The following is a 26,147-nucleotide window of genomic DNA, read 5'->3' as shown; positions in this document are numbered from 1 at the left end:
CGCTCGGTAGGCTTTCCGGTTATGATCGGAGAGTTTTCGGTCCCGCTTCGGTAATCGTGGCGCTACCGAGCGTTCCCGACGGCGGTAGCGGACATTCCCGACTATATATTCCCGACTATCCAAAATGGCGGCGCGGATGTACCGACTAGCTATTTTAGTACTTTCCCGTCGCGCTGTGGAATATTTAGGCCGATCTGAACATCGGCAACCCGGCCAATTGTGGAGTTATATTGTAGGGAAGCTCGGGACAGCAAAAAACCGGGTCAAAAACGGAGCATCGAGCAGCCAACGGGAAATGTGCAGTTCTGCCAATGGATCTTTCCACGACTCTTGCTGAGGGTAATGCAATGTAAGCCCGAGTCAAGAGTCGCCACGGCTAGATCCAAATATGCTAAGACCATAAAAAGCAAGACAGTGTATGTGGAAGTATGATGTTCAAATAAAGAGAGAGACACAAGCAGATGTAGTACCAATGTAGGCTGCTAGGTGACCCAAGTACTACAGACCAGTTCAAATCTTTGCATGAAAATGCAGGATATCCTGCACTATCATGCAAAAAGGATTTCTAGGGTCGTCCACGGCAAACCCAAATCTTGACTTCCCTTCAAAGACCTCAGTTAAGCTATACGAAAAACAAACTCTGCACTATCTTAAAACCCTCGTTTCAAACCTTACCTGCATAACATGTCTAATACTCGACTATAATTTGTTATGTCCAAGATAGACAGTTGTGATCTTGATGAAAAACAGATCCTGGCAATTTCAAATATTTAAGTCGCCCCATTTTTAATTTTCTCGGAGGAAGGTAAAATAGGAAACTATTATTGTTGCAGACATACGCGACAGACCTGTTACGTTGTGGTGAAGAGTAGATCACGACCTTGTGAAGCACGATTGTGATCCAGACTCTCCGACATGTTCAACAAACATTTTCACCTGTTCTGTGTTCAGCTTACCTGATGCATGAAGCCTCGGCAAACTTCGACATTTTCACTGCAAGTTTCCTGTTTCTTGGCCTAAAACTGAGGATCAATCCTCGAAAAGCATACTCTCTTTTCTTACCTGGATTAATATGGGAGGCTTGAAACGTCACTCCTATCGTCAGATTCGACCTAAAACGATCAATTATTCCTACAAATGCGTAAGAAAAACATCTAAGTTTCTGCCATATCCGGGCTCTGTCACGTCTGTTCCCTGGGGTCTAAACGGGGCAAAGGTCAACACTTAGCCATTGGTCTAGCAGCGCCATCTAGCGGCAGATATTGTACTTTGTTGTACTAGTAATTGTTGACATACATTGTCGCATGTTGTCGTGCAATAAAGTTCTTCTGTGAATTTACAACCATGGCCGCTAAGTAATACAAACAAATCAAAAACGTATAACGTCCTTGATAAAACATAGACTAGAGAATAACATACAGTGGATCCCGTGTGCTCACTACAGAAACTGCTTTGGGGTTTTAAAAATTTCAACTTCCATAACATCTGGCGCGTATTTAGAGAAGGCTCACAAAATAATGTAACCCTTCATTTTATATATAATTAGCTGACTTATTTCCTTATTATCACAGTGAATGTCCTTGAAAACCTTGTAAGGGCACGAGTTTTCCAGTGCGTGGACAGAGCCTGGTGGACAGGGTAAAGTCATCATCAGAGCCTCTACCAGGCTTCGGGAGGCTGCTGAAACATGCATGCCGAAGGAGTTGGTCCGCTAGAGAGCAGGCTAGAGAGTACATTTTGCAAACTGTACTCTCCAGCGGACCAACTCTCTCGGCATGTTATCTCTCTATTTGCCAATTTCTACTCTTTCCAGCCGCCTCCCGAAGCCTGGTAGAGGCCATGCCATATAGACTATTGCATCATAGTGTACAAGTGGCTCTGGGGGAGGCAAATTTTCCTGTTGTGTCGAGGCGCTACTAAGTTTGCAAATTGAGGATTGAGCTTGGGGTACAAGTAGTTTCCTGCAAGGGATTTAGGGGTGAATCTTTACGTTGGCCCTGTACACATGTCACCATATAATGAAAGAAAGGCAATGGGTCTCATGGAAGTGTTGTGGATGAGCACGAGAGACTGAGGCCTTATAGGGAGAAAAGTTTTCTGAGGGAATACGTTGATTGACACTCGCTATTTGTCCTGCAGCAGTACTAGTTCTGCTGATGAGAACACGAGTTACATTACATTTCTTTCATTATATGGTTGTTACAATGATAGGAAATTCTGTGCTTTATATTAATATCAAGGCAAATTATGCAGAGATTTGTGTTGAGCTAGGATCTAGTAGGACGATACTATTTGGCCATATATTGGACCTGACATATAAGTACGGGCATGACGAAAATTCCATTTCCTAGTCTGGACGGTTTTCCTCACCAAAACAGCAGAAACTATTTACGAATGGACTTTTAAAGAGAAAAAGGTCCATCTCCTACATGAGCATGCCATGCTATTATTAACATGAACTAGTTTGGTGGTGATACGGAGAATTCTCCAGTTCACGAGGAACAAAACGGCAGGCTCGTTCTGCATCTCGTACTGAGTGCACCACCACTACCAGGGGCCGTTTGTACCGCATCCACCACGCACTACTGAAACAATGGTAAGTTATAGAGACTTGTGCACCAGCGGATGAATATTCTATAGCTATGTTCTGTCTAAACTTGTTCATCAATATCGGGTGGTTCTTTTTGACGAAGATAGCGTTGTTGTGTGGACAAAATATTGTGCTTTTCTTAACTACGAAGTTTAAAAAGTGAAGCGGCAAACCTCTATCTTTACCGTAACGGTAATATAGGTCGATACAATTAGCCATGGGTACTTGGGACTTTAAAGAAACGCCTGATGCGCTACGTTTTATCCAATAATTGGTCCAACTTTGATACCGGTAAAGCTGTGTCATCGTTGTTCGCATTTTTGTTGACATCAGCAAAATATGTTGCACGGAAAGACCAAAGTTGTGAAGGTCACAGAGTCCAACGCTATGAAACTTAGTTTTACTCTGCTGAGTAGATAAGAGTTTAAGTGCAATATTTTACTTTTCTTCTGATTCTGTACTTCTTTTAAACAATTTATACCGTTGCTTTGTTGAATTAAGTTGTTTTATGGGGCCGTCGACAGTCGCAAAGCCTTCATTTCTACCGGTTCTGTTAGGAAATTAAAAAATGATTTCCTTTTTTAAGTATATGTTCATGAAGTTGAAGTTCCTGGACGTCACGCATATTTCCACTACAACATGGCTGACAGTAAAGCATCATGAGTTTGCCTGCACGGTTGAATTCCATGCATTCCAGCTTTTAGATCATGAGAACATTTTGTTTTAGGTAAAAAAATGTGGTCAGCTCCCCCTCCCCACCACCATGCCATGTATGGTAGAACAGCTGTCCTTTCCTATCTTCGATATAGACTTGAGGTTTCGTCTGACCTCAAAGACATGAAATGATTTCTAGCGAGGGATTTATATCGAATAGGAAATGTTTCATGGAAGTCTCGGTTTACAGATTGTGTGATAGAGAACCGTAGCAGCACGGAAAATGTAAGAAGCAAAACTCTGCCCCAAACACGATTGATAAGTAACTTAATTAACTTCTAAACGCAATATAATTATTCTCTTACGTAATTCTAATAATGTTAGCAGATTAAGAACCTGTCGCGTTTTTGCGTCCGCAAGATCCCGCACGGTATAGCTCCACGAGGCGGCCCGCAAGCTGAACGCGCACCACCAGAAAGACGCACAAAATTAAAAGCAACAAAAGTACGCGAAAATCACCGTGTCGGACCCTACCCATATGCTTGGAGATTAGTTATTCAATATAATTGTTGCCACTTCTCCCCTGTCCAGGCGAGCAGGAAGGGTAAGAAGAAGGAAGGGAGCAAGCGGCCCCAGCGTGCCTCGTCCAACGTCTTCGCCCAGTTCGAACAGTCGCAGGTTCAAGAGTTGAAGGAGGTAAGCAGTTCACATTACCTGTAAAGGGTTGGGTCATGGATGCGAATATGACTCAGGATTGTCAAGAGTACATCTACATGCACATGCTTGACAATTTCTAGTACAGTTGTAGTTAAGTTCTGAACGGCTAAACCTCAGAACGCTGACTATCAATCTCACTCAATGTCGAACTAACACAGTAAAGATTTCGGACAGATCATGAATTCCCTTGAAAGGAAAACTGAAGTGTTTCAGTTGACATGACGAGGGGAATAGTTTGTTCCCCATGTACAAGTCTGACAGTCGTATTCACACTTCACTGTCATCACCACACACAGGCCTTCACCATGATTGACCAGAACAGGGACGGTTTCCTGGACGTGCAGGACATCAGTGACACGTGGGCTTCTCTAGGTAAGACTGCCTTCTAGGCAGACAAATGACGGAAATGTATCGTGCCGATCATGATTAGCACATCACTACATTCGCACGATTTACAATTTGCAGTAGTTATACAACAGGCCTTTAGGTGTGATTGGTTTAGGACTCCATCCATGTCGATGGTGTAGAAATCGACCAGAATATACAGCGGGACCGCTGATTTCGCCTCTGACTTTGAATGCGTAGACCGGGTAGATCAGAGGCCTGCCGGGGCCCACAAAGCAAGAAATCAACGATCATCAACCAGCGCCCAACCAGTTCTTTAGCACGTCCAACGTCAGGCCATGATACCGACCGTTCCAGGTCGATTTGGCCACGTTAAAACTGACCTCTACTGCAAAATCTACAGACTTATAAATCTATGTCGCGGCTCGCGTTGCAATGCGCGGTGACTGAACCATTCCTCTCTATCTCCAGGGAAGAAACCAGAGAAGGCAGAGGTGCAGAAGATGTGTCAGGAGGCAGGGGGCGCCATTAACTTCACCATGTTCCTGACGCTGTTTGGGGCCAAGATGGGAGGTAACTACTCCCTAGTCTCTACCAGACTCCTGTGCTATAACTGAAAAATAGTAGAATAGGAATGTGGCATGACTAATTTGCCAGGGTTAGATGACCATACCGTTATCACACATTGAAACAGACACAGATAAACAAAAAACAATACAGACTAAGTACTAGTAACTCCCTTGGGGTGAATTAACAAAGAAGATATTTAAGTAATCAGTAATGACCTTGAATTCTCCTCCATGCAGGAACTGACCCAGAAGATGTCATCATGGGTGCTTGGAAGCAGTTTGACCCTCAAGGAACTGGAATTCTTCATAAGGATCAGTGAGTTGTCTGTCTATAAATCCATCACTCATCCTGTCATCTTCCCTATTTTCCATTCATCTCTGCACCTGTTACTTATCTATTCAATGTATCCTTTTTGGCAACCAGACCATTGAGCTATCAAGTTACCCATCTGAGGATTAAGCATCTGATGTTTTATCTTTTGTGGATAGAATTTTGAAATTCAACACTCAAACTCTAAAAAATATGCCATTTTCCAGAGTAAAGCACATCTTGAAGGGAGGTGGGGAGAGATTCAATGATGAAGAGGTATGTATATCAGTGATGTACATGTAATAACAGACTGGTGCAATATGTGGCATATTCATGACATATTCTTTATGGTAGTGGTAATGTCACCTTGGGGTAACATCATATTAAGGATTCTTTTTTTCAAGATAATAGCAATTTCAAACTATATATAGATCCAAGGTTGGCCAAATACATGTAATCAAGAATTTCCTGATATCTAAGTTATCTTAAGTGTTTTTGTAAATAGAAATTAAGCTGCATTGAGCTACTACCTACCTGCATTGAGCTACTACCTGTATAATGAAGAGTAAAAAAAATAATGTAATAAATTCCTTTGTATAAAATTGTGACTTAAATGTACATGGTCCATCTTGCAACCTGATGTTTTTTAGATACCTTATTTTGTTGCTTGTTATGAATTGAATGTCTCGAAATGAATGAATATTTCTCTATGTAATTCCCCAGCTGAACCAGATGTTTGAGGGTGTTGAGAGCTGCTTGAATGAGAAAGGAGAGTTTGATTACCAGGCGTTCACCCGCATTGTCAAGAGAGGTGAAGAGGAAGAAGAATAAACTGAGCCGCTTCTACTGTAATGTGCAAATTATCTGCTGTTATTTCACTATTTTGTTCATAGTTTCACAGTGGTTCTTATAAAGACGTCCCCACTTGTTGATGGTTCATACATATACTAGTAGTGCATAACAAACAGTGTACCTGCATATGTATAAAATTTTTGTCAACTGCATTGATGAGTTAAATGATATAACTTAAATTACAGTGTCAAAGGCTTGTCGAAAATCATTTGTCACACAGATTTTTTTGCAATAAGGTGTTTGTATTGGATTTCATTAATGAGAAATAAATATGACAGAAATAATCTACATTGTACAGCTGGACTGTTGTGTCGATTATTGTTTCTACTTGGGCAGTTCAGAATGATGGAAAGGCCATTACATTTGTCCATTGTTAGCATCAAAATGCCATGAAATGATGAACAAAATGTAAGGAAAAATCTTCCTTTAGGTTTCTGTCATGAGGTGTTCAAGTACAGAATCCCTCATATATGACCAGAAATGCCCTCAGTCAACAATTATTGATACTATTGACATCCTCGTGTCATGCCCCACTAACTACAGTTGAAATCTGTACAAAAAAGTCACTTTGCCACAGCCAACATTTTTCTTACCATTGTTTTAGCAACTAGTCAGCTTCCTACATGGGTAAGTTAGCTGTGACAGACCACATAGCAGAACACAACTGAGTGATTGACGGGGAGGGGGGCAAGGTCATGGACAGAGAGGGCAATTGACACACATGGGAGATTATGGGGGCCATTTGGATCTTAAACAGTCATGAACCCAGACAAGGGGGATACAAACAGTCACAGTGGGGACCACATTCTGGCAACCATGTGGAAAAGCAGTAGCAGAACTTGTTACTCCCTAAAGAAGACGGCTGACTAGTTTCTGAAATCTTGACAGAAAACAAATTTCTTGGTTAAAAGCAGATTTCCCCAATACATTCAGACCACACATTCCTGTCTATTAAAAATGGAGGCAGGAAGAAAATGTTCTCAGCTTTCTGCTGTAGATGAGACTGTAGTTAAGAACTGTCTTCCTTAAACTTTCTCACAAACAAATCATTCAGATCCCACCTTTTATATATCAAGCCTATCACCCCTCAACGAATTCCTGTATGGTATGTTCTAGACAAATGCAGAACATCCAGCTAGAACCAGTTTGCGCAAAACCAACAATGTACGACATGACATCATAGTAAAAATATCCCAGTTTATTCAGTCATTTTCATCATTCCATATGGGATAAGTTACTGGTGATATTTCATGCTTGCTACTGAATGTTCACTGTTTGCATTTAAAATTGTCATCATAATACCTGAGATCAGAGTGGGAGATGGGACCAGGTGTAAGAGGTGTGACTGTGCAAATGCCCACTGGGTCAATGCTGGACCACCTTTAAGTTACCAGTTTCAGTCTTAGATTACTTTTCTACATGCTCTCAAACTGACAGTAAAATCTGATTCTTCTGGAAAATATTGCTTCTATTCCTGATGAGTTGTAGGTAACACAATGTTTCCTGCCCTGCCTTGTATATGTGTGCCCTGTCTGAGAGAGAGGTAGTGCAGGTATGCCCACGGCACATTGCCCTGAGTTGTTGACATGTAACAGAGTTGCAACCTGCATTTAAGGGGAAAATTTTAAACGCCTATTCTGACTCATCTTTGCAAATACGACAATTACTTTGTTTTCAACAATTGAACAGGCATTCTCCCTCATGTATAGATCAGGAGCTGTACAAGGAAAGACATTATATAATACTCTGTGTGTTAGACCACGATCCTAAAATCAGAAATGGAGAGGTGGCTTGCAATCTGTTAAAATGGGCTGCAACAGTCAACCTGGTACGATCGTTTTTGGCCTCTTTGACAGGATATTTCACTTTCTGCTATGTGTTCACACTGAACATGCCTACATCTAGTCATCTACACTATCAACAAAATTAAATTACAACAAATATCTCCATAAATTAAAGCAAGTCAAGGATTATGCCTACTGTGCAGTGATCACATCTCTACTGTGACTCATAAGTAAGCAAAACAGAATTGGCATACACTCACATTCAAATAAAAGCTCTGGCATGTACCATTAGTCTATCCGAGTCTGAAGAGGTAGGACTTATTGTTCATCATAGCTACACGGATACCCAAAGGCCCCAGACATGTTCTTCCTTCGGGACCTTACATCCAATCCCTACTTGTCTCTAGGTTGTGTACTTGTGTGTTAATATTAGGATACTTACAGTATTAAAAGCCCTTCTGGGAGACTTTACAGTAAGAAATATTGGACTTGGCAGTGGAGGCAAGTGGTACGTTCCTTATCTTAAGTGTATGAAACATCTATCACATCATGCCAACTTTACACAGTTAATGTGTTAATGTCACACGCTTCCACATCACGACAACATTTAAAACTTACCTAAAACAATTGTAAGACCCTAACGGTCTCCTGAGAAGTTGGAGAGCCACACTAGGACACTCGTGGTCTCCTTGGACAAAAACGGGAACAGAAAAACATCTTTGGCATTTTACACGCTTAACATTCTTCCTAACTGTACAAGCTACATTGTTAGCTACAGTATCTTACACTAAAAGTGCCTTAAACTACACACTACATGTCACACACACAGTCTTACATATCAGGAGCTCTAAGACGTGATGTTATAAGAAGTAAGTAGACAGTAGTATGATGCAACTATTCCAAGGTAACAGCTAGTACAAGTACAAGTACAGGGACTGAGGTTTACAGGTATTGAACAGTTCTGTCCCCTATGTGACAACCAAGCAGCAGTAACACTTGAAAATCCAGATGGCATGTTGAGATTGTACTGAACTGAGGTAATATGAAGGACAACAATCCAAAGAGATGATCTTTGATACAAATGCAAACCAAATGTTGATCCTTGTCCGGGAGTTTGACCCCGAGACATGCAGCATAGTTCTGTGGTCAGGTAAGTGTGAGGTAGACAGATTGACTTTATGTTGCATACTGAATAACATAGGAAGTAAAAAATCTCTTTGGATTACAATAAATCTTCACTTTTCATTGGAAACAAACTGCTGCTCAAAGATACATAGCTAATCTGAGGATTGCCACAGTTTGAAAGCATATCAAAATAGAAAGTACATGTATATTGATCTGCTTAATGCAGACCTACCTATTGATGTAAAGTTTGAATTGTACATAGTTTGTGGTGTTTGAGGTAGAGGTAGTTATGCCACAAGGTACCCACACAAGATCAGATATGAAGCAAAATACAACCATTCAAATCACAACCCGTAAATAAAGCAGCCGCTGGAGTACAGTGATCCCACCTACCTAGTAGTTATCACACATTTCTGAATATTGGATTGTAACTCAATCACTGTGCACGAGGAGGCCTCTGAGGTAGAAGTCGCAGAGAAGAGAAGAGTGGTCCCTTCACCACTGTAAACCACCATGACTAGAAGCAACTAAAATGTTCAATTCAGATGTATGGCAGAGACCACAAGGGGACTCGGTGGGCTCTGGAAGAAACCATTGCACCAGATGGGGGGATCACGGGGAATCGGTGGGAGAAAGGGATCGCTCCTCATCGATGTGCAGTTGGTCCTCATCCTCAGACTCTGCCATGGCAGCCTCCAGGTGGGACCGCATCTTCTGCTCTCTCTCCAACAGTTCTGTAAGAGATGGAATCTTCTCATTGGTCTGTCTTTAGGTTACCCTTCCAGAGTGGATCAGACTTCTGTGTTTAATAAACACTCACTTTGGAACATTCTTTTCTTCATTACCAGAGTGGATCGGACTACTGTGTTTTATAAACACAACTAACACACACTTCTATTATTCCTGATCACAGTTGATAACAGTTTGTATACATATACTATTGTTTGTAACAGAGGCTTTCGAGTGAAAGAATGTGAGCAATTTACATGGAGAATTGCAGACACAAGCCAATATGTATATCAGGTATGACTTCTAGAGGGAAAGAACTGAAGCTGAGGTGTACCTTCCAGCTGCTTGATCCGTTCTTCAGCCTGCTCCCTGGAAGTCTTCTCCTGTAGGTACCTGGTCTTCCACTCCCCACCATGGTCTGGCAACATAACAGTAACATTTCAATCTTACGGTAAGAGTGATAACATTCTCCCTAGCGGAACAGTAATATTTAACTCTTACATACGATGAGCCAAACAACAGAAACACTGAACTACTTCTGGACCAGCTTTCAACATCCGATATCAGCTGTGTTCCTTACTACATATTAAAATTGTTGACAGAGTAGTGCAATTAGCTATGTAGCATACTGCAATATAAACATCCAAAAATATTTATATATTTCTCTATGTAATAAAAACATGTGCAGGAGGTCATTCATTGGCATTGGGAAAATGACAATGCGGGGACTAGGTATTTGACCACCTTTCTTAATCTTTTTCAAGAATTATACGTTCTGGAGATCTTCATTGTACAACAGCGAGTAGAACATTTCCTACCTGAGCCTTCCTCCTGCTCACGAACACGTCTGAGTTTGTGTGCAGCCAGAGCGAGCAGTTCCTGAGCAGTTTCCAGGATACAGACTGGGTCTGAAACAGTTAATAAGTATGAATATCATCAGTCACAATGCAGAAAATACAGCTTAGAGAACAAGGACAGTCAAAAGGGAAGATTCATGTATTAAAAAAGCCACTTCCATGCTATGATTGGTTGAATTTCAAAGTTATGGAGTTCAATCACTAAATACATCTCTGGATTTCCTTGCTGATTACGGTAACATGTAGTTTAACAGGTATATGTACCTTCTCTCTTGAAGGTGGGTCCCTCTGCGCTGGGGTGGGAGTCATGGTGCTCCCCATTGCCGTTGGTTCCAGAGTGGATGTTGGTGGGTGGGGAGGGTTTGCGCACCAGGTTGAGAGGCTGGGGCAGCTGGGGCAGGCCGTTGGTCATCATCGCTCCCTGAGTGTGGTTGGCAAGCATGGAGGAAGGTGGGGTTTCACAGGAGATGTTATTTCTTCTCCCAACGTTGGCCGTGGTGAGAGACATGGGCCCTCGTTGTTGCCGCAGAAACGCTTCAGCTCGGGGGACATGATGCCCAGCTCCTGCATGGCCAGGGCTCGCTTCCGGTACAGACTCCCCTTCAGCTTCAGCTGGAAGTCCATCCACATCTTGTATTGCTCCTCCGATGGGCTCTCAAGGTCTAACTGCAACACCTGCAACAAGGTGGAGGGAAGTTACAGACAAATCTGAGCTTTAGTTTAGGCCTAAGCTTTATGGCCCTCTTGATATGCCAAGTTTACCAGTAAGAGCTGAGAACTTACAGGATCTAATTTTTTGCACCTTCACACAGACATGACAATCTGTACCAGTCACCTTAACATACCCTATGTCTATTATCACATTCCACTTTGTGGGTACATTCCCATATATTCCAGTATGTGGGTAATGTCAGGACTTGCCTGTGCAGTGCTCTCAATGCGCTTGCCGTACTCGTCGTGCAGATGCTTGAGGAAGGCGGACGGGGAGAAGAAGATGCCACAAGTCTTGCACATGATGCATTTGGAGTCGCTGCGGGTCTGGTACTTGGGGATGAGGCTGCCCTGCTGCACGCCGTACTCGCTGACATGCTTGATGCTGAGCTGCTCTCCCATGGTGCTCTGCAGGCGCTCGGCGAGGTCCTGCTGGGAGAGCTGAGGTAGTGCCATGTGGCCGGGGCTGCTGGAGGCCGTGGTGGCGGGGGTGGACGGAGACTCCTGCCCCTTCATGCCCGGGGAACCCATCTGGTCCAGCTCGTCGTCCAGTACGGAGATGACGTCGGCCAGCTCGCCGCGGGTCGACCCGCCCAGGTACTGTGTGGTGGGGGGGTTGCCGTTGGCGGTGGTGGTTACCGTGTCCCCGTGGGTCGTGATTGGGGCGGAGGATGCGTGTGCAGCTGCAGCTGCGGCGGCTGCCTGGGCGTGTGCTGCCTGAGCAGCTGCCAACTCAGCCAGAGGGAAGCCTTGGAGTGAAGATGCCTTCATGATAGCCCTGGGAGGGGACACAAGGATCACACTGTCATTTTACCTATGACAATTAATAAATGTGCCATCTAACAATGTCAAAGAGCAAGTGGCTTTCTAAGATTGTTTTAAAACATCACTGATTGAGGAAGACCATTAGAGGCTTGTTTGCATTTCATACTTACACCTCTTGAAATGGTTGTTGATAATCGATCTACTGGTGATTCATTACAATCATGACTGATTAACCAATGTGACATTGTTCATATAGTGCCAATTATTTCAGACCTATACACTTGCGCCATATTGGAATCAAATACCAACCTACATTCATGTAACTGATATTGACTGTGCTCTAGAAAGAGATGGTATCCATATTACCTGAAATCAATAGGTGACCCCAATGAGCCAATCCTGCTCCTGCTCCTATAGATACAAATATACAGAAAAGGTTTGAAACACCATTATATAAAACATCATTCAAGATTAATTATGTTTGTTGATATGCCTTATACAACATATTCCCACAAAAAATCTTGGAAACACGCATGGTAAACTGTCAAATATAAAGGCTGGATGGGGGATTTCATTGATTGTTCAGTAGGGTTGTGTACCAGTACATGCATGTGTTTAACAAAAACAAACAGTACTAATTGATTCAACACAAAGACAAAAGCAGATGTTCTTGTTCCCTAATAAGATCTATTTTTGCTAGTTTATTAGTCATTTTCCCTTAGGACAAATGCCCTAGATAACCGAATAAGGGTGGGGGTTGACCCAGGAACTTGACCATTGGACCGTGTGTACCTCAGACCTGAATCTGACTGTTCTGGACCCACCCCTACTGTGTGACAATGGCACATCCCAGGACTGACCTGTAGTTGCGGAAGGACTGACACAGCTTCTCAGCATCTTCTTTGGAGATCATGGAGCAAGATTTGGCATTGTGGTCCACGGCACCTCGCTCCTTCAGGATCATGAACTGGCGTGGAGAGACGGGGAATGCACTCTGCAGGTTCAGCTGCTTCTGCTTGTTGTAGATCTGTGCCGGAGACTTGTATAATACCTGGGGAAAAATAACAATACCTTTCAATAGGCTTTCAAACCTAAAATAAAAATCCTACATGAATACTGTACTTAAAAAAACATGCACATTGTATGTGGTTGCTTCAAAACTGATCAACATGGTTTCAAATTTTAGCTTTTGAGCTCTGTGCCACCAATGTTTGAAAGACACAAAATGATGCCTATACCATACAAATGCCTGGAGAAAAGTCACATTGGCACAATGTGAAGAGAATATAGTAACAATGTTCACCAGGGTACTCGACCACCCAGGAATGTATGTTTAAGTTAGTAATTCCAATTTGTTTGATCCATTAAAATACAGATTGCCTCATGGTGCTGGTATAATGTTAAGAACACACATGCAGACAGCACTCTGAGAACAAATAACAAAAGCCTGTAGCATGCAGATATCAAAACTGTATTTGTAAGCCTGTAAACATAAATGTGATGAAACAGCATGCTAAACTGCTTTGATTCCCTTTTGTATGTTGCATGCCAAGCTTTTCATATGGATCAATATGAGTAAGTGTGTAATATCAAGTGTCATGAGGCAATTTTGTTTTCCAATCCTTTGTTCTTCAGCTTTATTTTAGTTTGACGTCTCCCAGCCTACCATCGTTCTAAACTAGTGTGGTCCAACATTTCAACATTAGCGACACAAAGGGACAAGGGAAGATTTCAGCCTGGCATTATAATAGGATACATGTAATCTCTGACAAGCCAAACAATACCCTTCATACTATGCCATCTGGGAAGTTCCCATGGTCAGCACATGTTTACCACAGAAGGACACACCTTACAGTGAGAACTGTGCAAACACTTCATAGTGATATCTTACACTGGTTCACACAGCTAAACAAAGTCTCTCCCTCTATGACACACACATGCATTTTACTGGCCACAGTGGGTGTTGGAGAGGTTTCTGCTAACCTTTACCAACAGGTCAAGACCCTGGCAAATGACCAAGACTTGGTCAGGCACCAGGGCACCAGTGCAACTCACACACAATGTCAGGTTGGGGCATACTCTGGGCAGCCATTGTTGTGGCTCACTGCTGTTGGTCACCCTGGGCAATGTGGTGGCAGAGGTCATTTCATGCAAGAGTTGCTCGGTTCAAAGACATCTGACCTCTCTCAGAAAATATACATCAGCTCTACATCATTTTTCTGTGCAAGTATCAAACTGACTCACATAATAACCTACAGAAAAGCACCATCCTCAGCCTGTCTTATGTGATGATAAAAATGCAGATGAAATATCAACCCACAATAGGATTAGTATATATAGCTGAAGAGCAGTTCAAGTATGTACTGGGTGGAATGGTTGACCTCACAGGGTCAAAGGAAACTTCATGGGACAAAAAGCGTGACACACCCTTTCTAACCATGGGAAAGTTTCATCATTCAGCGACCCTGTCACACACAAAAGTTTAGTTTTTAGTACCATAGCTAATCCCAGGACAACTAACCCGTATTGTAGCACGCTGGAAGGTGTCATATCAAATAGAGATGTGCACAGCACATGTAGTAGCAAGGCAGTTCAAATGTAATACAATGCTCTATCTGTATTTATGTAGGAAGTGAGAAAGAGAAATGTAGAGACAGAGAGACTACTATCATCTTCCCTTCATAACACATCCATTGTATACCTGACGTCACAGATCTATCTAAGCGTATCTGATGTTGGTATTACATTTTACTTGCACAGCTACATACATGGCCTGAATGGTGTGTCATTATCTCCCTGGTACAAATGTATCCATTTGTGCGGACATTACAGGACATGTATAAAACCTCGGCCATTGGTAACCTGGACAACACAAGCACCAACCATTATATGGAATAAATAGAGAGACCATTTCAAATAAATAACAGCCTTTACAACATTTTCATCACCGTACTGTCTTCTATCTATAAGTTCTAAGAAAGTCTTATCTTGAAAAATTCCTTGTCCAAATCTAGCTAAAAAAATTTAGATCTCCTATGCCAGCTTGCATGATGACAATTAATATTTAGAGCTCCATAACTAAGGGAGAAGGTTATCCTGACAAAGGCATGAGAGCCATAAAGCAGATATAAAACCTACTCCATGTGTAATGAAATACAGTAGCATACTTCTAATGTGGACATTAACCTCTTCCCTGCTGTGGGCTCACCTCAGCACCCAAATTCTACAGCAGAGATGAAATAAAGGTTTTCAAAGAGGGTTACAAAAGGAGATAGGCATAACATGAACATAAGCAGTAGTAGTACTATTGTATGTCTGCAAAGCTGGCTTCATTCGGCTGAGAAGGTTATAACTCACAGTAACATCAGATATGTTCAGATATTTGCAGAGGATGTTATGGAAGACTGCAGGAAAACATTCTGACAAACTGCACTTTTGCAGGTGTATTTCAGACCTTGCAATCAACAGTCTGAGGGACTGTTATCTTTATACATTAAGGTACAAAAATATTTGTATCTTGGCATACAGGAAGCTTTAGTTTAGCTAAACAAAATCCACTTGACATTAGTGGGTTGATATGGACCAATTGGTGGGCATGCACCTTTACTGCTACTGAATCATCCTTTTGCCTTCAGGGTTGCCAACTCTTCCAGCAGTGACACATGGGGTAAAAGATCAGGTCAAAAGGGCAAAGGATATTGCTGATGCATATATACATATGCACAGATGAACAAATACAAAAGACTGTAACAATTTACAAAATAGAACATGGAGTAGACAATGATGTTGTCTTCAAAATCCGACAAGAAGAGACTCTGTCCTCTGGCCTTCAGTGAAATTCACTTACTGTCTGATTTGCTGTTTGAAGCAATTCTATTCACATGCATCCGGCTAATCTCACTGCAAATTATACTGAACACTTATTGACAAAGGAGAGGAAGATTTCCAACGATGGAAGCATTCAAGGACACATACTGCAGATAACTACAATTCATAATTCATTACTAATTTGGTGCCAGCCTTAAGAGGTACAATCACTCAGAAGCATTCAATAGGACTAAAATGGCACATTAATATTGCTCAGAGCAGATTAATCTATATATGCTTCCCACGTAAGTTGACATCTATAGACGCCATGTTGGAATATATAATATGTATGTATTCTAACAGATGAGATTTTTACATTGTCCTTCAACCATGTGCCTGCATCTAACCGCCCAAATTTGTATCGACTACATAGGGATGAGTCAATGTGATGCTGTATTTTTAACATCAGATGATACTAAAATCTACTAATACTTGAACGAGAATGAAACTCAAAACAAAAATATTGATTTGTCGTCTAGAGTAAAATAATAATATAGAACAAAGAATAAATAATATGAATGTCTGCATCTAGTTCCAGATGAGATGTTTTCTTATTTCCATATTTAGCAATTTATAGTACGACCGCCAATTTGTTTTAATTGAACACAGAAACGCTCAGTATAACACTAGGTATCCAAATCAACTTACCAATTTCCGCCATATGAAAATAGGGTTATATATGTCAGGGCGAGGCACTTTCACTGGGCTATCACATAGGGTTTGGTACATAGAATTGCAGCACCTGGTTCTTGTGCTTTTACCTGTAACATGACGGTTACACTTGAGATAACAAATCCTGAAGTTAACATATTGTATCATCCAGGACCATGTGACTAAGATGTTGCAGTAATACAAAAACAGTTCAATCACAGGCATTACGCTATCTAGTCAAAACAATCCATCCATTCAATTTCTTCAGAGAACTTTTTCTTTCCTTGCTGTTGGAATGGAAAATCGTAAAGTTTTCAGGCCTACAATAAACATTTATATAAACATTATATATTTGCACAACTGTTTTATATATTCTGCAATTAACAAAAACAAGCAGATCTGAAAAACTGAACATTCCTCCCATAATTGCCCTCTTGGTTTACAGCTGAGAATTCCTGGAACAGCCATGGAAGTGTCATACAAAATCCAGCTGTGAAAAAAAAAAGTTTCATTGAATGAATGTTTCAAGAGTGGATGAAAACTGCTTATCACTATTTTTCAGTGAACAGAATTTGCTGCAGTCTAGATTCTGATATTCTCAAGCCAAGCTGGATAACAAGCATAGCTAAAATCTAACCTCAGTAACCTGAAATATCAACTCAGCATGTAATGTAATACTAAAGCAATGTTATAATGTATATGTTAATATTTTTGTCATGTCTGTCCTCGGTTGACTTCAATATGTAGTGTAATAGAAGATGGAAAAATAAGACAGTCACGCACACAAGGCTTTGGATTTATTACTTATATTGTACTGATGTCACCATTTTTCATGACCCTGAACCATCTATTTTAGTAAGTTACATAATACTTAATAAACACCCCACCTCTGTTCATAGAACTGCTACAAACATAGGGCAGAGTGCAGCTGATCTGGTAGAAAATCTAAACTACATGCGGTGTAATCTCGATTCAACATTATTCCATAAATACAATGCTGTTCTTTGACATTACATCCATGGATTCTTCTTCCATGCTTGAAGATGAAGGAAACAGTAGAAGTATTATGGTTTCAACCTATCAGCATGTTTAGGATGATTATGGGACCAACAGGCCAATCTACAGAGCTGCTTGTGATTAGTACCAGGCTCCTCCTGATAGTATTTACAGAGGACATTTAGTTTAATGATACCCTATAGATCAGGCACAGATGTTGGATTTGGGGCTCTTCTTTCTCATTTAAATATGTCACAAATGGTGCAGGCAGGACTTCGCCATTTGCATGTCACACCGGAATGAAAGAGGTGAAAATTACCCTTTTTTGTTTCATGTCAAGACAATTACAGATATTGTGTCAGGTTGAGAATTGGGACAGAGGGGGCAGACAAATAACAGAAGGGAGGATGACAGGAGTAAAGTGTGCCAAACTTCACACCATCTGTGCCCAGAAAATTAACCTCTGGTATGATGGGCACCACTGAATTCTTTGGAAGATGGCTTTTTAATGATCTTATCCAACCACACCTTCTTCCTCCATCTAGATAGAAAGGGGACAGACCAAAATTGGTCATGACTGGGGGGCTAACATGGCCAGTTCTGATCTGAACATACTGACTTTGACCGGTTATATACTAGTACTTATACATACTGGGAGGCTACTGGGCATTTTTAGCACAATGTTGATCTGTAGACCTACAGCAGAGTCATGGAAGCACATATCTCTGTAATTAGGTCCACCCAAATCTAGATGTGGTTTACCAAACAAACGGAGGTTCCCATCAATAATGTGAAAACTGGCTGCTTGTATACACATGAGATGAAGAAGTATATACACCCAGGACAGTGAGACATTTGTTTTCGGCTACATCTTGACAACATATGGCAGGTCATAAAAGGTACTAAACCAAACATAGAACGACACATTCAATTCATAGTCAAATGGCCAGACCGGAGGAAATTTCTCATCCTGAATGGAAATGCATTTGGGGGTGATTTCTATTCAATATCTGAATCTATTTTCAGTTTATACATAAGCATTCCTCACATTCGAGGCCAGATTGACAAAAACAATGTCCTGAATGTTGATTGGCATTTTAATCAAGAAATGATATACAGTAGTGATCATTGCACTTACATACTTTGGCAGGATATACAATAAACTGTAAATATTTCTAGATATAACCACCACAGCACATGTGTTACCACTTTCATGTACATGTACTAGATGTGGGATATCACCAAGAATGTTTATATCAATACCTCTGACAAGAATTGAACACCAAGAGCATCCATACATAACTTATCTGTGGCACGTGGCCATGACTGATACTGTTTAGATACAAGCACATTTTGTACTTTATGGTTAAACGAATACTTGTTTCAATTTCTACTTTCTTTTTTTTCAAAATGGAAAAAAAGTGTTGCTAATATGGTTTCAAAGGCAAGATTGTGAAACAAAACATGTAATCCTAATTGTAAGGAAGTGATGACAAAAATTAAGTTTCAATTGACCTCAGAATGTTATGTCAATAAGAAGATGAAAAGCAGCTAATCTTTGCTCATTTAAAGACAAGATGATGAAGATATCCTGAATTTATTTTGCAAATAATGCTGGGTTTCCAAATTATACAAATTATTAAACTACTAGTATACATACAGTCTATAACTTATGAAATATATGAACCATATATATACATATTTTTAAACAAAGCTGACAAATGTGGTCTTCATAAAAAACAGGAATTTCAAAGCCATTAACTGACGATGAGTTATCATCTATCAATATGATCAGCCTATGTTTGGCTGGTGGTGATGTGGTAGAACCAGGTGTCCACCCATCTGACTGAGTCTCAAGGACAGAAACCTTTCCCTTCCGACAAGTGATTTATTATCAACTTGGCCCTGGGACACAACACAACACTTCAGCCTGTTATTTACACTTTCCAGACAGTGTTGTCAAAAGACAAAGAACAAAGAACCAGAATCCTGCCATTCCTACCTGGCTAAATTTTCCACCCCTTTAGAGAAAAATCTGCAATGGTACAGATTTATTTGTCATCTCTACAAAACTGAACAATTTGAAGAAAATGCACAGAAACCATGTATTAAAAAGACTGTGCAGTTTTAACAGCTTTGCACACTTCACCACCACACACAGAATTTTTTCAGTTGAACATACACTTGACCTTCAGACACAAAATCTCTTTTGTGATTGGAAGATATTTTCCACTTCAATGTGTGCGGGATAAAAACAAGTTTTAAAACAAAACAAAATACAGTCCGTCCCAAAAGATACAGCATGTGTAAAATCTATCAAGGTAAAGTTCAACCTAAGCTTTCAAGAAAAAAATTGAGAAAACATGTCAGCATTCATTCATGGCTTTATCTACATATTGGAGAAAAAATTTTGCTCCTTGCAAACAGACCAACTTTCATAATCAACACACACTAAAAAATTGAATGTCTCCAGAGACACCCTCTCCAGTATGTGCCCACACACTGATACAATCATCCAATACTAAATCTTCTGTCAGAATGTGAGAAGCAACACCACATGTGAGAATCCATAAAGGATGTTCCAAATGAATCCCTGGCATCTTCCTGCTAGATCGGTATGCTGTAAAGTTATACATGTCCGTAGAATCTAGGCGATGTCCAAGTTATATACTTGTGTGTAATCATTACAGTCCCGCACCAAAGCTGGCTTTATCTCGTTTTATAGTTATATACACTAGCCTGAGGCTACACAGCTGTTAGCTGATAGTCATACCACAGGCAATACTTCCATTCACAGGGATCTATATTACCTGTTTATCTCTTATTCATATCATTTATAATTTAGTAACAGCCTGTGGCACATTTGCATTTGGGGCCTATTGAATCGCAAAGTGAAAAACATGTCACATGTATGTCATATTTTGGCCCATTTACATGAGCCAGCTATCACTAGTATCAGAAGAATGGTTGAAGCTCTTTCTTCATGTTACATTCTACATGCCTGGTACTAAACCTGGATAGTCAGAAAGCTGACCACTGAGGTATTTATTTATAGTCCAACAAGGCTTTATGTAGATATACCATTCGATGGTGTTTGGTTACTCTTCACCATTTAGACAGAGCAAGAGATGGGAAACACAGCCTTTAATACACATTTCATGGGTGAATGGCAGGCTTCGTATGCAAATTTAGGCACTTGATAACCCTGTGCATTCTTTTATGTACTCTATACTGGATATGTCAAACACAAGGGCTGCAAAAATCAACACTATTCAAATGAGGTCTTTTTGTGCAATGAAGAGCGGGTGGGGTTCACACTTTACTTTCACAGCTTCCTGAAGCCTTTTGACAAGACATGACAAATTTCTATTCTATTCAACACCATCAAATAGTCTTTGAAGTCAATTCTGAGGTGCCAAATGGACAAAATTCTTCCCCTCCTCAAGGATGTTATTGTGATACTTCAAGACGCATCTAACCTTACATCTAATTCTTTCACATTGTTTGCTGTGCTTTGTTGTCCCACTCCCTGGGTTTTGCATGGGAACACTTCAGTGGCGCTACGTTTGCTTACCAAATGGTTAGTTTTACAAGGAACGTTGTTTTGTATAGAAAAGCTGGGGAAACAAGAGTGTTCACTCAAGGCCACTCACTGTGCAAGGCTACACAAAACAAACTGCAACGCAATCTGGCATATTATACATAAAGCCGTACACTGTAACACAGTATGTATTTATACCTCATGTGCTTTAGCAGTCTGTTGTGTGATCCTTACACACACACAGATAAAATCTGTTATCCTTCCTAAGCTTCGAATCCTAGGTTGGAAGGATTTAAATTTCAAATCTAGCTGAGATTTGCATCCTGTACCTATTGTATTCTGATGCATCTTAAAAGGTGGGAGATTTGCATGTGTGAATGTATGCATTTAAATGTGCCTGTGAGATTCCAAGCTGATCTGGAATGCTGATTAATCAATCAGTCAATTCGCACTGGAGACAGATAATTCTTACTCTTTGTTCAGGAGGCTTACAGGAAAGGAAGAAGGTGAGATAAGACAAAGGCATCATAACAGTACACACTTTGAAACTAGCTTTGAAGTTTGATATCCAGACTTTTTAAAAAAGAACCTGATAGCTGGAAAATAAATTTCAAGTAATTGAACGTTCACAAAATACATATATGATAGCAATAAAACATTCATGCAAATGTGGTTGTGCCTAGGGAAAACAATGTTTGGAACAAATCATAGACACTGAAAAAACATAGACGCTGAGAATTGCTTCCTTTGTGTCACCAGGGAGGTTTCAAACAGACAATCTTGGATATAACTAGAAAAATATATACCCATCCCAACTGTATATGTTTAAGTAGATTTTTCACCTACAAATCTACTTTTTCTTTTGCCATTCCTTGAAATATAGGTAATGGTATACTATTTGTTTGGTCAAACTTATCAGTTTGCACCACAAAAATCTTGAAAGGACTAAGAATCAGCTCCTGCTTGAAAGGTTACTCCAGTTCATATAATATTTTCCTCATCTGTTCAACAGTTCTACTGGTCATACAGAAAAAAATCTGGCTTATGTCACACAAAATGTCTTTGTCTTACCAAGTATGTATAAATAAACAACATGGTGAAGAAGTATGCATAGTATCACAGATAAAGTCTGTATCAAAGTGCAGTAACCTTGGCTGACGGCTTCACTTGCAGACCATATCTAACTAAACACAGAAGTCCACACAAAGGAGCCAAGGTCAACCTTTGAAAACAGAGAATGCAATACCTCTTTCTAATAAGACGTTAAATAAATACCAACTGGTCAGGTGCACTGGTAACATTGTGCATTTATGTAAAATTGATTGGTGATAATGGTAAAGCAACTACTAAAGTTACCACGGTTTCTCACCTATTTTACTTGGAAAACTTCAATAAAGATAGAATAGAGAAACCAGTAATAACTTGCCAAGCACGTGATGACTACATACATGTACTATAAAATTGTTGAAAGTATCTTGAAAGCAGTGGGGTTACAGTGTATTTGTGGGGGATGTCAAAAATAATTTGTGACAAATGTCATCATACTGGAGAAGACAAATCTACAGGCATCTGGCAGTGATCATGCCTGCCCAGCGTGACTTCACCTCCTCATGGATAATCACCCATTAAATTTAACTCTCCCACTTTTATGTCACTACAATTATCTACAAAGCAAGACAAATATTCCTGGAGCCTCAGCGGTGGAAAGATGCGGTTATCATCGATTCCATGGATTTCTCAGGGAGGGATTGAATCTGGCTCCCCGAGAAATTCATGAGCGCAGCGCGCACTGTGCAGCACCAGCACACACGTTGTCGCCCAACTAAAATCACATGCACGTCAAAAGTAACGTGAAACGGTACCTTATTCCGTATCTCTGGCAGCGACACATATTCTGTGTCCAGAATTTTGAAGCCGGTGAGTTCAACGCCCCCAATCTCCGTGGGCACGACGTCCAAGTTATCGGGTGCTGGGTTGGGATTCATGGCCGCTTGTCACTGGGTTGGCGTGGAGTTCTAGCTGCTGCAGGACAAGCACGGCAAACGTAACGTTACACATGAAACATGTGGTCTTTTCTTGCGCAGCTGAATGTCGTTAAGTTGATAGGGTTGTAAAAGTGGACAAAAACAAAACGCATTGGGGGAATATCCTGCGCACTCAGAACCACGACTTCCCCTCAAACAAAAACAGCAGCGGTAAGGTTTGCCGTCTACGAAATTGAACTTCGCATGTTGGTTAGAATAGTTATATAATTTTGATACCTGCGGGTATTACACAAATAGCAAAGCTTCTTTTTCTAAGATTATAAGAGCCACAAACCGCAAAGTAAAGCCTTGGGACCATGCGCCCGCTGGAGGTTACGCGCCGCACACGGACTCAGTAAGAGTTTGAGATGTAAATGCAACGTTGCTATTGTCTAAAACGTAAATAACATAGCGGTAAAGCTATTTTCGCATGCCGCGTTTTGTGAAGTACGGCAACGAACGGGGCCAACCAAAGATGCGGATATAGTCACCGATATAGTTCTTTGTGCAACAGAATAGAATATGCCTTAAAAACCATAAGTGAACTTATTGCGACAAAAGTTAAGTGCAAAAGAACACAGATGCGTGCAAACCTTGAAGAAGTTTGTTGTTGTTCACTCCTCACATGAAGAGGCCGCCATTGTATTCCTTTCCCAGCATGCACTTGGAGAGTGTTGCAGCTCACTTGTCATTAGATTAAAGAATTTTGACAGAGGGGGTTTGGATATTATAGGTATACATTTTATTAGTATAGATGGATACTAAAAATTTAGGTCTTTTTTAATTCAAGTTTTAAAAAGATCTAAAGATAAAACTTTGCTTGAAATGTTCCTTTTGCTGCATAAAAGTGGAAAAAACATGTAGCTCTAAAAACAAACATACCTATTACTAATTGGTTTAATCCTACCCGAATGTCAGTATAATTTGTACTTTGATTGGTTGCTGAACCTGACATGAGAGATAATCTTCGCGCTGATTGGTCCGTAGCTTCTCGCCAAGTCACGGGTTCGTCAGGAGCAATGAGCTGCAGGATACTCGGCAATCATGGCGGCAGAGATGAAACCAGGTGAGCCACCAGACGACACGTAAACACCTACGAAAAAGTGTCACAAAGTGTGATCTGGAAACGTAAAACCGTAAGATATACTATTGGTGCAACGTAGATTGTGATTGTGAATATGTATGGCTAAAGTTAGTCCATTTAGGATCTCGTACGTGCAGAGATCACCCATAAAAGTCGTTATACCTTATGTGGACAGAGTTTATGGCCTTCAAGTTCAACTCCGCCCCCTTTCGCTTTGTAGCTCTTCAACCCTCCCTCTCAGTCTGCCTCTTCACCATTAGCCACTGAACAGTGTGGAACGTTGTGATTCTTGAGTCGACGTCCCTGCTGTGGTTGCCTTGCTGATGGTCCACAAGTGTGTCCACTATCATTTTACTAGAATCATCACATCATCATCATAAAACTGTAAAAATCTTCGTTTTTGTCTCATTCACAGAACACATTGCAGCAATGGATACAAACATCCTGTTTCAAAAGTACACCATCAATGAAGTGAAGGACACCGAGAAAAGGGTCAGGTAAGAGGATAGATTTTGTCTCTAGGGTAAAGTCAAGAGATTTCTGTACTAATAAGCAAAATGTGTAACCTTACCACTGTAGCAAGCAATATGACCAATGATTATGTCCATACACAAATGATGTATATCGCATCTTTTATGGATACATCAGTAAGAAAATTTGATACCACATGTATCATGCTTTCAAAGAAATGACTGACATTTGCTTCTCTTGGATGGACAGGTCAGACATTGAAAGGAAGAAAGAAGATCTAAGGCAAATGGTTGGGTAAGGACAAATCTTTTTGGGAAGCAACACCTCGTTAAAGATTTCTACAGTGAAGGAATAGTGCTTTAACTTAAGGTGTAATCTAAGCCTGTGTGTTTCTACATTGCATTGAAAGGAGGGTACTTATGAAATCTATTTCTGATTGACTCTCTTTCATCTTGTTTCTAGGGAGAGGTACCGAGATCTGATTGAAGCAGCAGATACCATTCGTGAGATGAAGAACAGTGCAAATAATGTAAGCAGCTGCACTTGTTGTATAGATCATTATGAATTTGATCCTTAAATGCTACATATTATAAAAAGTTTGGGAGATCTTCTGGACTCAGTTTGTGTGATAAATAATACTTTGTGTTACAGGTTGGACAAGCAGTGTCCAGCATGGACAAGTATTGCCAACAACTGCAGAAGAATAAAAAGAATCATGCTAGGGAAAATATGGAGGCTGCAAAAAAGTGAGGTTATGTTTATTGTCCCTGATTATACGGAAGCTTTTTATAACCAACTTCTGTGACTTGAGGTTTCTGTATGTTCACTCATGTTGGATTATTTGCCCCATTAGGGTATGATGTCTAAAGATTTCTCTTTATTTCTTTTCCAGAAAGGAACATGATGCTTTCTATAGCATAGCAGCAGAGATAAAGCTACTTTTGGACATGCCAGAAAGGGTATGTTGCAAGTATTGCAGTATGCTCTTATGGTAATTTTTATTGCATGCAGTTGGTGTGGCATTGTAGAGTTATAAAATGATTATTCTCAACCTAATTTGTTACCTAGACTGATGATGATGATGATGAAACAGCTGGTATGATCGTGATCTCATACTCTTAGATAGATTAAAAATCACTCCAGAAAAAAGATGCCTATGCATGCCAAAAACCATAGTGCACAAGTTCTCTGATTATGTAGCCTTCTTGCCTTACAAACTTGTGTTATCTGTATGTTGTCAGATCTGGAGTTCCCTGGAGGCAGATGAGCTTCTGTCTGCAGCCCGGCTGTACCTCTTGTCTCACCACATCATGACCAGCCTGCACCTGGACTCCCCCTCCCCCCCTCCCTCCACTCAGACCCTCCTCGCATTCTTCCCCATCCTGTCTAGGCAGTGGTCTTACATCAGTCACTTCAAGGTCGCAATCTTACAGGTAGGTGTTTACAGGTTAGGATATACAATGTATAGTAATATCCCTGACCAAAATGTACCCGTGTTACACACC

At 40.7% G+C, this 26,147-nt stretch overlaps 3 protein-coding genes across 7 annotated transcripts in view; 2 read left to right on the top strand and 1 right to left on the bottom strand.

Moving 5' to 3' along the window:
* Nucleotides 1-2,473: 2,473 nt before the first annotated feature.
* LOC109463018 (myosin regulatory light chain 12B-like) lies at nucleotides 2,474-6,523 on the top strand. Its single transcript, XM_019759675.1, has 7 exons — nucleotides 2,474-2,596; nucleotides 3,836-3,940; nucleotides 4,258-4,333; nucleotides 4,778-4,879; nucleotides 5,113-5,191; nucleotides 5,413-5,461; nucleotides 5,909-6,523. The coding sequence occupies exons 1-7, from the start codon at nucleotides 2,594-2,596 to the stop codon at nucleotides 6,014-6,016; spliced, it is 522 nt and encodes a 173-aa protein (XP_019615234.1). The 5' UTR covers nucleotides 2,474-2,593; the 3' UTR covers nucleotides 6,017-6,523.
* A 696-nt stretch (nucleotides 6,524-7,219) lies between these two features.
* The window catches only part of LOC109463015, a 19,324-nt gene continuing 396 nt past the window's right edge, over nucleotides 7,220-26,147 (bottom strand). The window contains exons 1-9 of one of the 5 annotated variants that reach the window (XM_019759668.1): nucleotides 23,681-23,787; nucleotides 22,926-23,085; nucleotides 12,869-13,059; nucleotides 12,375-12,419; nucleotides 11,454-12,021; nucleotides 10,797-11,207; nucleotides 10,494-10,583; nucleotides 10,010-10,093; nucleotides 7,220-9,680 (exon numbers count right to left, since the gene is read on the bottom strand). In XM_019759668.1, the coding sequence (XP_019615227.1) occupies nucleotides 10,944-11,207; nucleotides 11,454-12,021; nucleotides 12,375-12,419; nucleotides 12,869-13,059; nucleotides 22,926-23,048 (1,191 nt within the window). In that variant the 5' untranslated portion in view covers nucleotides 23,049-23,085; nucleotides 23,681-23,787 and the 3' untranslated portion in view covers nucleotides 7,220-9,680; nucleotides 10,010-10,093; nucleotides 10,494-10,583; nucleotides 10,797-10,943. Of the gene's footprint in view, nucleotides 9,681-10,009; nucleotides 10,094-10,493; nucleotides 10,584-10,796; nucleotides 11,208-11,453; nucleotides 12,022-12,374; nucleotides 12,420-12,868; nucleotides 13,060-22,925; nucleotides 23,086-23,382; nucleotides 23,504-23,680; nucleotides 23,788-26,147 lie in introns of those variants that run through there. The other 4 variants (XM_019759671.1, XM_019759669.1, XM_019759667.1 and 1 more) reach the window with 4 other exon arrangements.
* Nucleotides 24,075-26,147, top strand: part of LOC109463000 (conserved oligomeric Golgi complex subunit 1-like) — a 21,659-nt gene continuing 19,586 nt past the window's right edge. The window contains exons 1-7 of the mRNA XM_019759648.1: nucleotides 24,075-24,153; nucleotides 24,587-24,668; nucleotides 24,892-24,936; nucleotides 25,105-25,171; nucleotides 25,294-25,388; nucleotides 25,535-25,601; nucleotides 25,884-26,075. Of these exons, the coding sequence (XP_019615207.1) occupies nucleotides 24,132-24,153; nucleotides 24,587-24,668; nucleotides 24,892-24,936; nucleotides 25,105-25,171; nucleotides 25,294-25,388; nucleotides 25,535-25,601; nucleotides 25,884-26,075 (570 nt within the window). The 5' untranslated portion in view covers nucleotides 24,075-24,131. The remainder of the gene's footprint in view (nucleotides 24,154-24,586; nucleotides 24,669-24,891; nucleotides 24,937-25,104; nucleotides 25,172-25,293; nucleotides 25,389-25,534; nucleotides 25,602-25,883; nucleotides 26,076-26,147) is intronic.

The sequence above is a fragment of the Branchiostoma belcheri genome, unplaced genomic scaffold (assembly GCF_001625305.1).
Source record: "Branchiostoma belcheri isolate BF01 breed outbred unplaced genomic scaffold, Haploidv18h27 scaffold121, whole genome shotgun sequence".
Classification (NCBI taxonomy): Eukaryota; Metazoa; Chordata; class Leptocardii; order Amphioxiformes; family Branchiostomatidae; genus Branchiostoma; species Branchiostoma belcheri.
This window is presented reverse-complemented; position numbering and strand designations above follow the sequence as displayed.

Coding starts and splice junctions, on each gene's coding strand:
- LOC109463018 (XM_019759675.1), top strand. Junction 4,880..5,112: donor GTTTGGGGCCAAGATGGGAG/GTAACTACTCCC, acceptor TCCTCCATGCAG/GAACTGACCCAGAAGATGTC. Junction 5,192..5,412: donor GGAATTCTTCATAAGGATCA/GTGAGTTGTCTG, acceptor GCCATTTTCCAG/AGTAAAGCACATCTTGAAGG.